The following is a 13,327-nucleotide window of genomic DNA, read 5'->3' on the forward strand; positions in this document are numbered from 1 at the left end:
TATTTGACTTTTTTGTATTATCTCGTGGTCACCTTCTCTCTCTCAAATCTTTTTTATAAAACTGCAGATATCCGCGTAAGAGGCCATGCACGTGTGGTAGTGTGGGATGTCTACATTGAATAGTGTTATAATGCATCTTATTCAGATATGCATATATCATTTTTAAAAACTATTTACCATGTATACAAATTATAGTTTAATTATTCTTTATTCTTCAGATTTTTTTATTTTAATCAATAAATATATTTTTTAATGTCATTATTATTGTTGTTTGATATTGAAATATGGAAAGCGGAGAAAATAATATAAGTTATATATTCACATAAATAACGCATGTTTTTATTTATTTCTTAGACTCCAAGTAACTCAAATTTATAAATATTTTAGGGGATTCGAAGATATCCCCGATCATATCACAACTTTTAGTTTTTTCCATTTAGCAGTTATGAAAATCATGGTGTTTCTTTTATCAGACATAAGATATATAATTGATTATTTAATTACTTACTAAAAAAAAGGAAAAAAGTAGTTGAAAGGTAAAAAGTTCTGTGAAAAAGTCTATTCGTTAAAATGTATGAAATGTAATTAAAGGAAAACATTCTAAGAAACCCTAGAAAAAAATAAACAACGCGTAAACCACATAATTCTTATATCTCTATATATATGCATATATTTCGGTATAGGTATATATATGCATCTATCGCGACTTCGCGAGTTACCAGTCTGCATTGTTAGATTTTTTTGCATTCGGGTTCTTCGATGGAAGCGTTTGGTAAATGAGTTTTGTATTACGTTTTTAGAGACGTCAATAATCGTTAGTTTTCTTTACGGTATTCGATTGATTGTTGTTATTGTATATATGATTTTTTGTCTATTGTCCATGTCTAGGTGCTCACAGGTGACCACGTGTTAATTGGCAAGTTATGCCGTTTCATCTCCCTCGGGAAAATATTGCGTTTTCTAATAATTTAGATAGACATGTTCCTACTAGAAAACCTAAATTCCTTGCTTGGTTTAGGTGTAATCACTCTTATTCAGAGGCGAGAAATCTTTTATACTCGGAGATTCCTTCTATGTTTGTATGAGATCGTAAAAATAGGACATGGAAGCCAAGACTAAAGGGAAACTCTGGTGCGTGTGTTGTGAATCGCCGACTGAGTACGGAGAAGAGTATTATCTGAGGCTCTTATTGGACATAGTTAGGGGTCCACGTAGTTTTGATGATATTAGGACTGTTGGTGGAGTCGTGTATCCTTCGTTTAGAAATGCATACCATGCATTAGGGTTCGTTAGTTGATTATCAGAAAAGACAGTAGTTATTTATCATATTTTCTTTTTAGTTTCTTTATTGAGGCATACTTATTTCTTATTTTAATAAAAGCAATATATAATAAATGATATTAGAATAATTATACATATCAAATTTGTTATAATAATCAAGTTTAATTATAACGCAATATTATTTCGCTTTTTCGTAATCTTATCGTTGCTTAAATTTTAGAAAAATAAAATAAAATAAATACATATTTTGAGATATGATTCGGCGTATATATAGAGTTGTTTCTCATTCTTTTGATATTTTGTAAACTGTAAACGTCTGTCGGTGTATTTGTGATGGATAACTCATATCATTGCTTTTTTTTTACCGAGTTCGAATATATAATAGATGGATCCTGTGACATTAACAGTTGTGTGGGTAAGTTGTGTGTATTATGTATGTTCTTGTGATATGACACATAATATGTTTTGTAAGTTGTAAATCGCTATAGTGTTGACTTGCCTTTTTATGTTTTTTGCGTTAAGATCTAATTGGACGTGTTATGACTGTTGGAAACTACGTTGATCCACAACATCCTTTTGAAAGCTACATGATGAACGAGATATATATCGAATTGGAGAATCAGAGGTATTGTGTACTTGATGTGGTCGTGTGTGAGGGTGTCAAGTTTTACCCTAAATGAAATCAATAGCCGCAAGTGCACAGCTGATCGATTGTAGTACTTAGGGATCGAATCCACAGGGAAGGAGAATCTTACCTGCAAAAGCCTTCGAAAGAAATATAAAGTAAGGAAGTCTAGAACTAGGCGAGTTTTGTGAGGGTTTTAGTGGTGTGTTTAAAATGTAAAAACGAATCTTAAAGAGAAAATACGGAAATTGAAATGACCTAATAACTAAACTTAACAAAAACGGGTAAAAACGAGAAAAACGGCTAACCTAATTGCTTGAATGAAAATCGATTGAAAGGGAATGAAAATAGTGAACTAAAGCTTGAAATAAAACGGTGTAAATCTATAAGAAAAGAGGCGATGGGGTTCAGGGAAGTTTTCTCAGGGGTATGAACGATTCAAAACATTGCTAGAGAGTAAAGTTGATAAGATCTTAGCTTAAACTTTTCGAACTAGAGTCACGGACGTATGAATACGCCACTGTCGTGATCATAGACAACTATCTCTCTCAACCCTGACCAGTAGGTTTCCACTCTGGCCTTGGAAAAGAAGAGATGCATTATGTTTAAGACTCGTCAGCATTCACAAATCGCCCATAGGTAGGTTTCCACTCCTATGTTTGTTTTGCTCTCCCAAACTAGATCTGACACCGGATGAACACTTTCGTGTCACCAAGCATCTGGATCAGATTGTAGTTCATGACGCTACTTTCATGCAGTAAAAACGAATTCAGAAGAAAAAGTTCTAAGATTCGGCTCAAAAGCTCATGGAATCCTCACCGAACATATAAATCCCCATCGAAAATCCCTTAGACCCAACAATAAAACTACTCAGACATAATAAACGAAATCAAAAACATAGTATTAAAAAGTAGAATAGAAACCGAAATTGAAAAGAAAGAACAAGGGTTCAAGAGACAGATCTCTCTCTCACTAAAACCTAAAAACAAAGCTTAAAGTAAAATTTCTGTAAAGTATTTCGTCTCTCCTCCTCTCTCTTAAAAAACGACCTAAATGACATGTATTTATAGTCTCCAATACTCTCTGGTGTATAGGGTTACGGAATTGAGGCTGGGAAAATGATACGGGCTACAGAAATGGGCCTTCAAAGTCGGAGTTAGCTGGCCGCGGTCGGGAAGTGCGTGACCACGGGGAATGGGTGGGTAGCCGCGGTCGCGGTGGTTGTGACCGCGGAGAATGGTCTGTTGGCCGCGGGTGGAAACGCTTGCCGGCTGGTTTACGGGACATCTTGCTCTTTGCGTATCTTTTGATTGAACCGTTGGATTGCCAAGCTGTAAAGTGTGCTGGAAAGCTGGTACTTCCATCTTTAAGATTTCCAAATTTGAGCTGGATCAGACTGTGAGAAGGCCTTCAATCGGGGGTGAACTTCTGACGGTTTGACTCTGAGCTGAAATCTGGTTTTCTATCCATTTTGTTAAGCTTTTCCCAAAGTCACCTGAAAAGAGTCTTGGAACTACAAATACTAGAAAAACGTAATAAAAGTACTTAAAAGCAATTAAAAACATAGAAAAAGTATTTCAAAACGATCCATAAAAGTGGTCAAAATACAGTGTTATCAGTATTATCATACAGTTTATAATTCAAAGCTACTTACTTACAACCAATTTTCCGCTGATTGTTTTATTTTATAATTATTACAGGATGTCGTCTACCATGTCGTTTGGTTGGCAATTTTGGTCGAGATTTTCTCGATGGTTTGACGCATTGTGATGATGATATGATAATATGTATCTTTCTGTCTGCAAAAGTTGATATCATCCGAGGTATTCTAAGGCTGAAATTCATGATACTTTTTCGAATATAGATATAACTAGATAAAAATTAAAAGTGTTTGTTAGGCTATTAATTCTTTCGATTGTTTTTTTTTTGTGATCATAAGGTAATTGGATGGCTGTAGCCGCTCCTAATTACACACGGATAATGTTGGCACCAGCTATTCCTGAAGTGGTATGTCTCCGGGAGGCATTGGTGTTAACCGATCAATATTGATTTTCATTTCACGAATACATAAATCTTGGAATACCAGCCTATACATTTTTTTATATCGTGTAAAACTACATTGCAGTTTTTTAGATTGTTATTGTCATTTTCTTCTCATATGAATTATCTTATATATCTCTGCGTATGTGCACGATTGTTACAATATATTATAGAAATTTTTCATTTTATATTTAGACTAATAATTATTCTTTCATGCAATATATTGTTTAAGAATTGTAAATATTATATACGGAGGATAAATTATACAAATGATAAACTGTAAAGATATTTTGATTGATCTCATTTTATATAATTTATTGTTACGCTTAATTATTGGTATGTATTAACGTTTTTGGTAGCTTAAACACATCGTTTAGGAAGAATTCCTTAATTTATTTACCTAAATCGCTAATTACTTATTTATGAAATATATTTTCTACTTTGTATATACAGTTACTGTAATGTTTGCCATTTTTAAAATTGAATTTATCTTCATTATGTTAATTTTCCGTTAAAGTATATATAAATTGATATTATCTGAGTATTATTTTTTTGCTTTATACAGAGAATTAGAAGATTTTATCGTTTTTAACATTTTTAAAATAAAGAAAATTAGAAGATTTTATCGTCTTTAACTTTTGTTGCGATATATGTATATTCTAAAAAGTAGTAAATCATATCCGAATTAAGTCTAATTTACATATATATATATATATACATATATATATATATATGTAAATTAGACTTAATTCGGATATGTATAGAGACTCATTCTTCGTCTTAGTTTCTCCCAATTTTTCTTCTTTGTTACAATATCGTGTGGTCTAAGCTATGTCGATTTTTAAAAGAAAATCAGCATCTAATGTTTTCGTTAGGGATTTACGTCCTGGCTCTGATAACTTTGTTATCAAAGTTAATATCCTCAAAGTTTGGGATGGATTTAAAGGCAGAGGGGGGTGTTCACTTGAGATGGTCTTGGTTGATCAAGAGGTTAGTGCTATAATTTGTGAATATCCCGGTTAGCCAATTATTTGTTGGTTAATTTTTTTTAATTGTCCTTTGGAACTCAGGGTGATAGGATACAAGCAACTGTTGAAAGATTTTTCGCTAAATCTTTTCGTAAAGATTTGGTCGAGGGGAGATCGGTGCTTATCAATACTTTTAAGGTTGTTGAGTATAATTCTGAGTATCGAACTACACAAACACCTTTCAAGATAGTGTTCTATGCAACTATGACTGTCTCTGGATGCTTGGATTTTCCTCAGGAAGTTACCGAGAAATATATGAAAAGTTTTCCAGATATTTTATCAACTGATTTGGACAATGGCTATTTGATCGGTACCATATCTAAACAGAGACGCATAGTTTATTTAACATTTTTTTATGACACGGTATTAAATACTTTTTTGCATTAGATAGCTGTTGGCTAATTGCGTTGGTTCTTTTGTTTCGTGTTACTTTATTACAAACGCTAAGACGTGGTCGGACAAATCGTAAGAGTTGGTCATGTTGAGGACGTCATGGCTCAAGGAAAACGTCGTTCTAGACTTAAGATTTATCTTAGAGATGAGAGGTAACATACGTAGTTCTAATTTAATATTTTATTTTATTTTGTGTTATTTTTAGTTATATGATTTAACTCATGATCATGTATTAATTATAACAACAATCTACAATTACCGTGTACTCTTTGGGCTGATTACGCAAAAGAAGTTGCTGATTACGTTAAACGTAATTGCGCATCCATCGTTGTGGTTATTATAAGGCTTGCATGTATCAAAAACTATTGAGGTATATTATTTAATGATTTATACTGATTCAATTTTAGCGACGATTATGAACAATTTTGTCATAAATTATATGTATTTCTGAAACACCGATTTATTTATACTTTTTAGGTGAGATGAGCGTCTCAAATGCTTTTAATACAACTCAGACTTTGTTTGATCTAGTGTGTCCTCTGGTGGCGAAATTCCGATCTGAGTAAGAATCTATTCAATGGAATTACAGTAAGGTTTTATTTGTACATCTGTTCGTTCTACTATAATTAGTTTTTGTATTTTTTCCGTTAAGGTTGCCCAAGATAAGTATATTCTCATTCCTAACAAAGATGATTCGGGTGTAGATTCTAAAGATTCATTAAACAATGAATTTTTGGGAACTAATATTAGGTGAAAGTTAAGTTCTATACATTCGATCGAGACGGAATGTGAATATGCGATACTCTGTCATTTTTGTTTATAAAATTTTTTTCTATATCGGTGGTTGTCGTTGATTGTTTCGAATAAGCAGGTTGGTAAGTAATTGTCTAATTAAATCTCTATTGTTTGAATTCGGCGTCTACACACCTTTATAATCATTATGTCGTATATTTTTTTTTATTTATAAAACTAATTGTCTAATTATTCTTTTGTAGTTTCTTTCTGTTGTTGAACGTGGACGATGGTTTTGGAGGGATGGCAGTCTTTGTCATGTTCGACAAAATTGCTCAAAAATTGTTTAAGAAGACTGCCGAGGAAGTTTTCGAAGAATCTGTTGGGGTACACCTATAGTTTTATTTGATAAGCATTATGATTATATAACTCATTTAAAATACTTTCAATATATTTTGTAGGATAATTCGTCTGGACTGCCTCAATCACTGCGTGATCTAGAAGGAAAAGAGATCCTTTTTAAGGTTGTTGTAACGGAAGATAATGTCAAAAAGGTTAAGACTTCGTTTTCGGTTGACCGGTTTACATCTGATGACTATATGATTCAGACATTCTGTAGTCAGGTATATTCTGAGGTATGCTTTCGATTCTTATTTTTTCTGGATATTTAGATATGTAACTATGCATAACGGATTGTTTATTTGCTATGATTTTTTTTTAAGCCTCCGCTTTTGGAAACCTTTGTTGGTGAAGATAAAGGAGCACATATTGAGAAAAATCTGCCTGCCTGTTCTAAAAGTGATTGTGATGATCCTGATGTCAGTGTTTTAATGTAAATGCAGAAGCTTATATCGAGAAGATTGTACCTGCATCTTCTAAAAGTGACTGTGATGCTCCTGATGACATTGCTAAACTAAATACAGATGTTTCTATCGAGAAGACAGCTCCTGTGAGTTCTAAAAGAGATCGTGAGGATCCTGACGTCATTGCTAATCCTGTCAAAACATCTGGATCTAGAAGGAAGAAGAATTCTATGTCATAGGATGTTTAGTGATAATGAGGTCGCTATTATATTATCTTATACATTTTTATGATTCGAGTTTTGTTAGAACCTTTTTCTATTCGGAATATTATTGATTTCTATTTTATGCTTACTTAATCTTTATTTAATTTGAAAGAGTTTAATATTTCGTTATAAATAGTTGTTCTTCATTTTTTAAAATTGATTGATTTATATTCAGTTTTATGTTTACAATCGTCACGTGTATCGCATATTCACACCATGTCTGTAGATCGTTTTTCTATCGCATTTGTTTTAGTTATGGTTATCAAGTTTAGTATTATGTCGATAGTTAATTTGTTATGACGTTTGTCTATGATACCGATAATTGGTTTATTGTAATCTTAGATATGATAGTGGGGTTATAATCAATAGACCTTTTAAAACGTTGTTTTGGGATTTAGGTTTACCCTTGAACACATCTACATAACGTCCTGGAAACTGTCGTGACTCTGAAAATTGATTTTATTGCGACCCGATTCATATAAATCTAAACTCTGTCCGTTTTTTTTTTTGGTGTTATAAGTATCAAAATTAATAAAATGTACATATATCACGATAAGTTAAATAAATATCGTGATATATATATTATGATCGTAATATTTGTACGAATAAGTATCCAGTATTTGTAGCAAATGAATTATATATTCAGTTTTAATGATTCTCGAAGATTCTAGAGAAAATTTATTCTGTTGTATTTACGTGTGCGTATATTTATAAAATAAAACAAAATTGTCAAATTTCTAATAAAAAAATGCCAAAATTATAATAAAACCCTAGAATACTTGGTTATATATAGATGTAGTGTCATATCGTGGTTTACTCCATTCTTTGCTGCGAACTTTTTATTTATACCTCTATAATGAACTCATCAGGTACGATATATACTATATATCCAACTTGATATCGTTTTGTGTTTATTAAGTTCTGCTTTCTTATTTATATTGGTTGGTAACTTAGATCTAATTATGTTTCGTAGGTGCAAATACACGTGGAAGTGTTAGTCCAAACGTGTTGCCTTTCCATCTTCGTGAATCCGAGATTGTGATGACTGATGAATGCAAAAATCTTGGTTCTAATGGAATATCTAAATTCACGGCTTGGATGAACTGCAACAAAGAATGCCCGGAAGCTAGGATGCTTATGTATTCAGAAATTCCAAGTAAATTTGTTTGGGATCGTAAGAAAAAGTTATGGAGATGACGTGTCATTGGTGACCCTGGAGTCAGCGTTATAGCAGATTGTTCGGATGGATCTGGCGAGGCAAATTAGCTCAGGATTTTGTTGGCTGTCATAAAAGGCCCATGTTCTTATGAGGATATTACACTACAAGAAAACAGTGATTTAGCGACCTCATATACAGTTGCTAATTAGTCGCTAACACTAAATTTACGATCGAGTTCCGACTAATAGCATCAGTCGCTAATATTGAGTCGCTAAATTAATTCGTCGCTTATCAGTCGCCAAATACCGACTGAATAACGACTAAATGTTGACGAAGTTAATCAGTCGCAAAGCATTCGTTACCTTAGCGACTGATTGACGACTGTTTTTGCGACGTATTTGCGACTGAATGGCGACCATATGGTTCGATAATTAAATGATATTTGGTGCAATTTAACGACTGTTTTGCGACGTATTTATGACTGTATTCCGACTGATTTACGACTGCATTGCGACGGCTTCAATAAATGAAAACAAAATCTAGTTTTACGATTAGATTCCTCCAAATCTGATAATTTGAATCCATTCTACATTTTAAATAACAATTTAACAGCAAAAAATATTCAAATGTAAAATGCAAAAAGTCATTATATTACATAATACCATTGTTTTAAAAAAAGACATAAAACCATTGTTCCAAAAGTTACTAAACAAAGATCAAATGGTTACATACTTAACCATTGAGATAAGTTCAAAAGAGTGAGCCGAGATACTTAAAAAAAGAGACGTAGAAAAACCTTAAGAGTGAGTTGGATCACTTGGAAGAGTTTGATTTGCAGCCAAAAAATCCATGAACTTTGGATCAGTTTCAGTCAAATACTTTTCCACCATAGATAACTTGTCCAGCTTGGCTTGTTGCTCTGCTTCACGCTTGGAGTTCTCAGCCGCTTGTTCTTCTATTTTGCGATGAGCTTCTTGTAGCTGCTCTTCCAATCCCTTGTATGTTGAAGAGCTTCCTGGGCATTTCCTCTTTCCATTGACATGTGTCTCTGAAAGACTTCCAATTGCATAAGGAATACCTCGCTCATTTATGAAAGTCGACTGCAAAAACAAAATAAGGATCAAAGCATCAATGCATATATTAACATCAAAGCATCAAACAAAGTAACAACTTGAAAGCTATAGAAGCAAAGCATAATATAAAAGAACACATCAAAAATAAAAAACGAAGACTTTACCTGAAGAAAAATCTCATTCTCCTCTTCTATGGTTAGCCCCAACGATGGTGAAGTACCATCTGAAGTCTCTGAGTCTATCCCGAGGTCAGCCAACTTGGAATCCAGGTTCTTCCTATAAGCCTCAGCCACATTCTTGGACTTTCGGTCTACAAACGTTCCATCTCGTTTTGTATGAACCTTGATGAAAACTTCACCAAGGCTCACCGGTCTTCCCAACTCTTCTTCCTGAAATGATAACAATATAAAGAAAGAATTAGTTCCCATCTGACTAAAGATGATATATAACTTATGAGAAAGTTAAAAATTGATATACTTACCATTTCTTGTTGGATTTGGAGGCATGACTTCTGCCCTGAGAAGTGAACATGAGGACCAAGTCCATTACGCTCAGACATCTGAGCAGCTGATGTGGTGGAACTCTTCTCTTTGGCTTCTTCAGTGTCACAATACTCTGTCATTTGTTTCCAAAGAGTATCTCCAATCCAGTTTGGTTGTTCTCGAGAAGCCCTAACCTTGCTGACCATGTCTTTCATCCGGAGGAGACATACTCTCTCAAACCTTTCTTGAACCACACCGGTTAATAAAGGATCCAAGGTGTGGGTTTTCTACCAAAAAAATAGAGAAGATGATGTTAGTGAGCAATAAAAAACAAATGGCTCATATGTATCAACACAAAAAAGGAGAATATGGATAGAGAACCTTACCGCGAATTCAACAAAGAATCTTTCTTGTCTCTCCCGAGGCACACATGTCCAGCTATAAAATGGGCCATCGAACTTGTTACAGAAAATTTTTGTTATCTTCCGAGTAAGGGAAGACTTGTCACGCCCAAACCTGCAAGCACACAATAAAGTAAAGAAACAGTTACAATCCTAAACCCAATACTAAGATAAGCAAATAAGCAGTCCATAAATCCAAGCTAACAATTAATATACCAAGTCCATAAATCTAAGCTAAGTACCATAACAATTCTAACAAATCTAAGCCAAGTACCATAACAACTCTAAACAATCATAACAATTCTAAGCCAAGTACCCTAACAACTCTAAACAATCATACAAATTCTAGCCAAAAAACCCTAAAACTATGCAATTAGATTACTTGAAATCATACCATGTTGTGTTCGGCTTCTTTATGGGAGAGAGGACTGTGGTGTATGCTTCCCTGCCAGGCTGAGTGAGCAAGGCATTGAGAATTCGTTGCTGGTCTTCCGCGAGATTCACCGGGAATAGAGCTTCTTCTTCTTCTTCCGGAAATACACTTTGAGCGTCAGAAGCTTGCTCGTGTCGTTGTTGAGAGACAGGTTGCTGTTGACTGCGTGGAGATGGTTGCTGTTGACCGCGTGGAGATGGTTGCTCGTGAGATTGAGACTCTGGTCCTCGATGTGGATTCTGCGAATTCGGGAACAACTGCGCCGGTGGTGGATAATCCCTCACGGATACTGATGATTGCTGCGTGGGGACAACCGGCGGCGATGGCGAGGGCGTGAAGTCGTAACGACCTGGCAGAGGCGACGACAAAATTAATATTTTACTAGGAAAATAAATATGTATATATATATAATAAACATATATTTTTAAAATGGAAGAAAATAAGGTATACGAAAAGAATAATATTACTATAAGCAGAGTTTTGGTATAGTACCATCGTTTATTGAGTCAAATGATGAAAACATAAATAAAAAAGAAAACCAAACATACGGAAAAAAAACTATTCAAAAACTTAATATAACACAGTCGTCTGATTCTGTGATTGTGGTCCGCATTCTCTCGACTTCGGGTAGGTTAGGGTTTAATAAAATTTTGGTACAATCGTATGCGGTTATCGCTGCCCAACCATGTGCAAATTTGAACAGTTTGACGAATCATATAACACAAATGTTAATTTTGTGTTCTTTCCGTGATAAAGCAGTCATCAGGTCCAATGCATAGTCGTTCCGTAATAACACTTGCAACCTAGCATCTCTGTTGGGCATATAATAATCACATAATGTAGTAAAAATTGATAATTATAGTGATTGCAATTGAGAAACATATTTTAAAAACTTACGATTCGTTACGGAGCTCCACGTAAACATCACCCCACTTTCTTTGGCTCTTGGAGGATTTGTGACTAAATGTTCCAATCACTGCGACGTGTCCAGTTATATCTAATAAAAAGATTAGTTAGTCATTGAGAAAGTTTATAGATATAAAATAACATATATTTTTTGTTATTATTTATTAATTTATCTAAAGTCATACCAACGAAAAACAATGGGTCTCAGAGATTGTTGTGTATGTTACCAAATTCAACAATACTTAGGTAGTTGTTGTTATCATAGAAAGGGATCTTTGAAAAATAAGTTTGACAATTCCATATTATTTTATAATTGTGCAACGTCGGCCTCAAGTCTCCGATGACAGGGACTACACCAAAACGATACAGAATATTTGAATCTCCCTGCTTCACTTCTGATGTAAAACTGTCTATAAACCCTTTTGATATTGATCCATGTATTTTATCACCCAATAAAAACAAAAATATGTATATATGCACGGAACATATAGAGTCACCGGAATACCTTTTTATCAACCAACACCAAATCTAGAGTGTTGTCAGGTTCACCGATGTGCTTGAAAATACGCAGTATTTTCACACGAATACGGCGTAGTTGGTTTGATGGAGTTATATCGGAGACATTGGTGTAAGTCATATTTTTCATTGCTAAAAGACAAGCAGCGAACGACATGATATAGTGCCTATAAAACCTAAAAAGTAGTCGTCATATATTACTCGGTAATGCTAATACATCGTTTTTATATATAACGATGCAAATGTCTCACCTCCGATATATTCCTAATACAAATCGGAAAATTGTTATAATTATAATATTATAATATCATAGATCCCTAATACAAATCAGAAAAGGTATCCCTGCGATCCCGATCTGGAAGGAATATATCAAGAGATGAAATTTTCTATCAAAGTAGTATGTTATCCTAAAAATGTAAAATAAGCATTAAGGTATCTCAAAAATGTAAAATATTCGAAATATCCTTTTATTTTAAATTGTATAAATAGGAAACAAAAGTTTGGTTTAAATATTGTCTCTGCTATGTTTATTTAAGGTACCTTTGGACGTAACCGTTGTAATTGTTTTGAGGCTCTGGGTTTGCGTTTAACTTAAATGGCTTATTTCCTATCTATCGCCGTACATAAAAAATATGATCAAAATCTGTTTGGAATTTCCGAACTTGATCCTACCAAGCATATATGGAAGACTAAGTTGAAAGTCTTACTGAAATTTAAAAGATTTCCTGAATGTGACCGCACGTTAGACTTTATAATGGGGGATTGGAAGGTATAACACATCAATTTCATGATTATATTTTAGTTTTTGTAATGATAAATGTTTGAATGTTTAATTTCTTACTTTATAATAATATATAACTATCGTGTAATTAATACTAAGCAATGAATATTATTCTAATCAGGTTATTACGACGATGGTGATCCTATATATATATATATATATATATATATATATATGTGGTAATTGTAAGGCTTATATGTGGTATGGAGAGAGGTTGGGTAAACGATATCGTCGTGGGAAGCCTATATTCTTCATGTGTTGTGGTCAGGGTAAAGTCGTTCTTCCACTTCTTAAAACCCCTCCGAATTCGCTATTAGCATTGATGTATAATGATGGTGATTTGCGTGATCACTTTCGTGAGTTTATCCGGGCATATAATATGATGTTTTCTTTCACTTCTCTTGGAGGAAA

At 33.7% G+C, this 13,327-nt stretch overlaps 1 protein-coding gene across 1 annotated transcript; it reads right to left on the reverse strand.

The window, feature by feature from the left end:
• Positions 1 to 9,121: 9,121 nt before the first annotated feature.
• LOC112089151 lies at positions 9,122 to 11,208 on the reverse strand. Its single transcript, XM_024160128.1, has 6 exons — positions 11,181 to 11,208; positions 10,675 to 11,062; positions 10,266 to 10,395; positions 9,879 to 10,166; positions 9,562 to 9,786; positions 9,122 to 9,424 (listed from the first exon to the last, which is right to left on the reverse strand). The coding sequence occupies exons 1-6, from the start codon at positions 11,206 to 11,208 to the stop codon at positions 9,122 to 9,124; spliced, it is 1,362 nt and encodes a 453-aa protein (XP_024015896.1).
• Between the last annotated feature and the right edge of the window lie 2,119 nt (positions 11,209 to 13,327).

The sequence above is a fragment of the Eutrema salsugineum genome, unplaced genomic scaffold (genome assembly GCF_000478725.1).
Source record: "Eutrema salsugineum unplaced genomic scaffold, Eutsalg1_0 scaffold_12, whole genome shotgun sequence".
Taxonomy (NCBI): domain Eukaryota; kingdom Viridiplantae; phylum Streptophyta; class Magnoliopsida; order Brassicales; family Brassicaceae; genus Eutrema; species Eutrema salsugineum.

Excerpts from the sequence above, each read along its gene's own strand:
- LOC112089151 (XM_024160128.1), bottom strand. The coding sequence starts at position 11,208 with ATGGTACTATACCAAAACTCTGCTTATA. Across the intron at positions 11,063-11,180 it reads ATACCAAAACTCTGCTTATA|GTCGTTACGACTTCACGCCC; the intron begins GTAATATTATTC and ends CGCCTCTGCCAG. Across the intron at positions 9,787-9,878 it reads TCCAAATCCAACAAGAAATG|GAAGAAGAGTTGGGAAGACC; the intron begins GTAAGTATATCA and ends TTATCATTTCAG.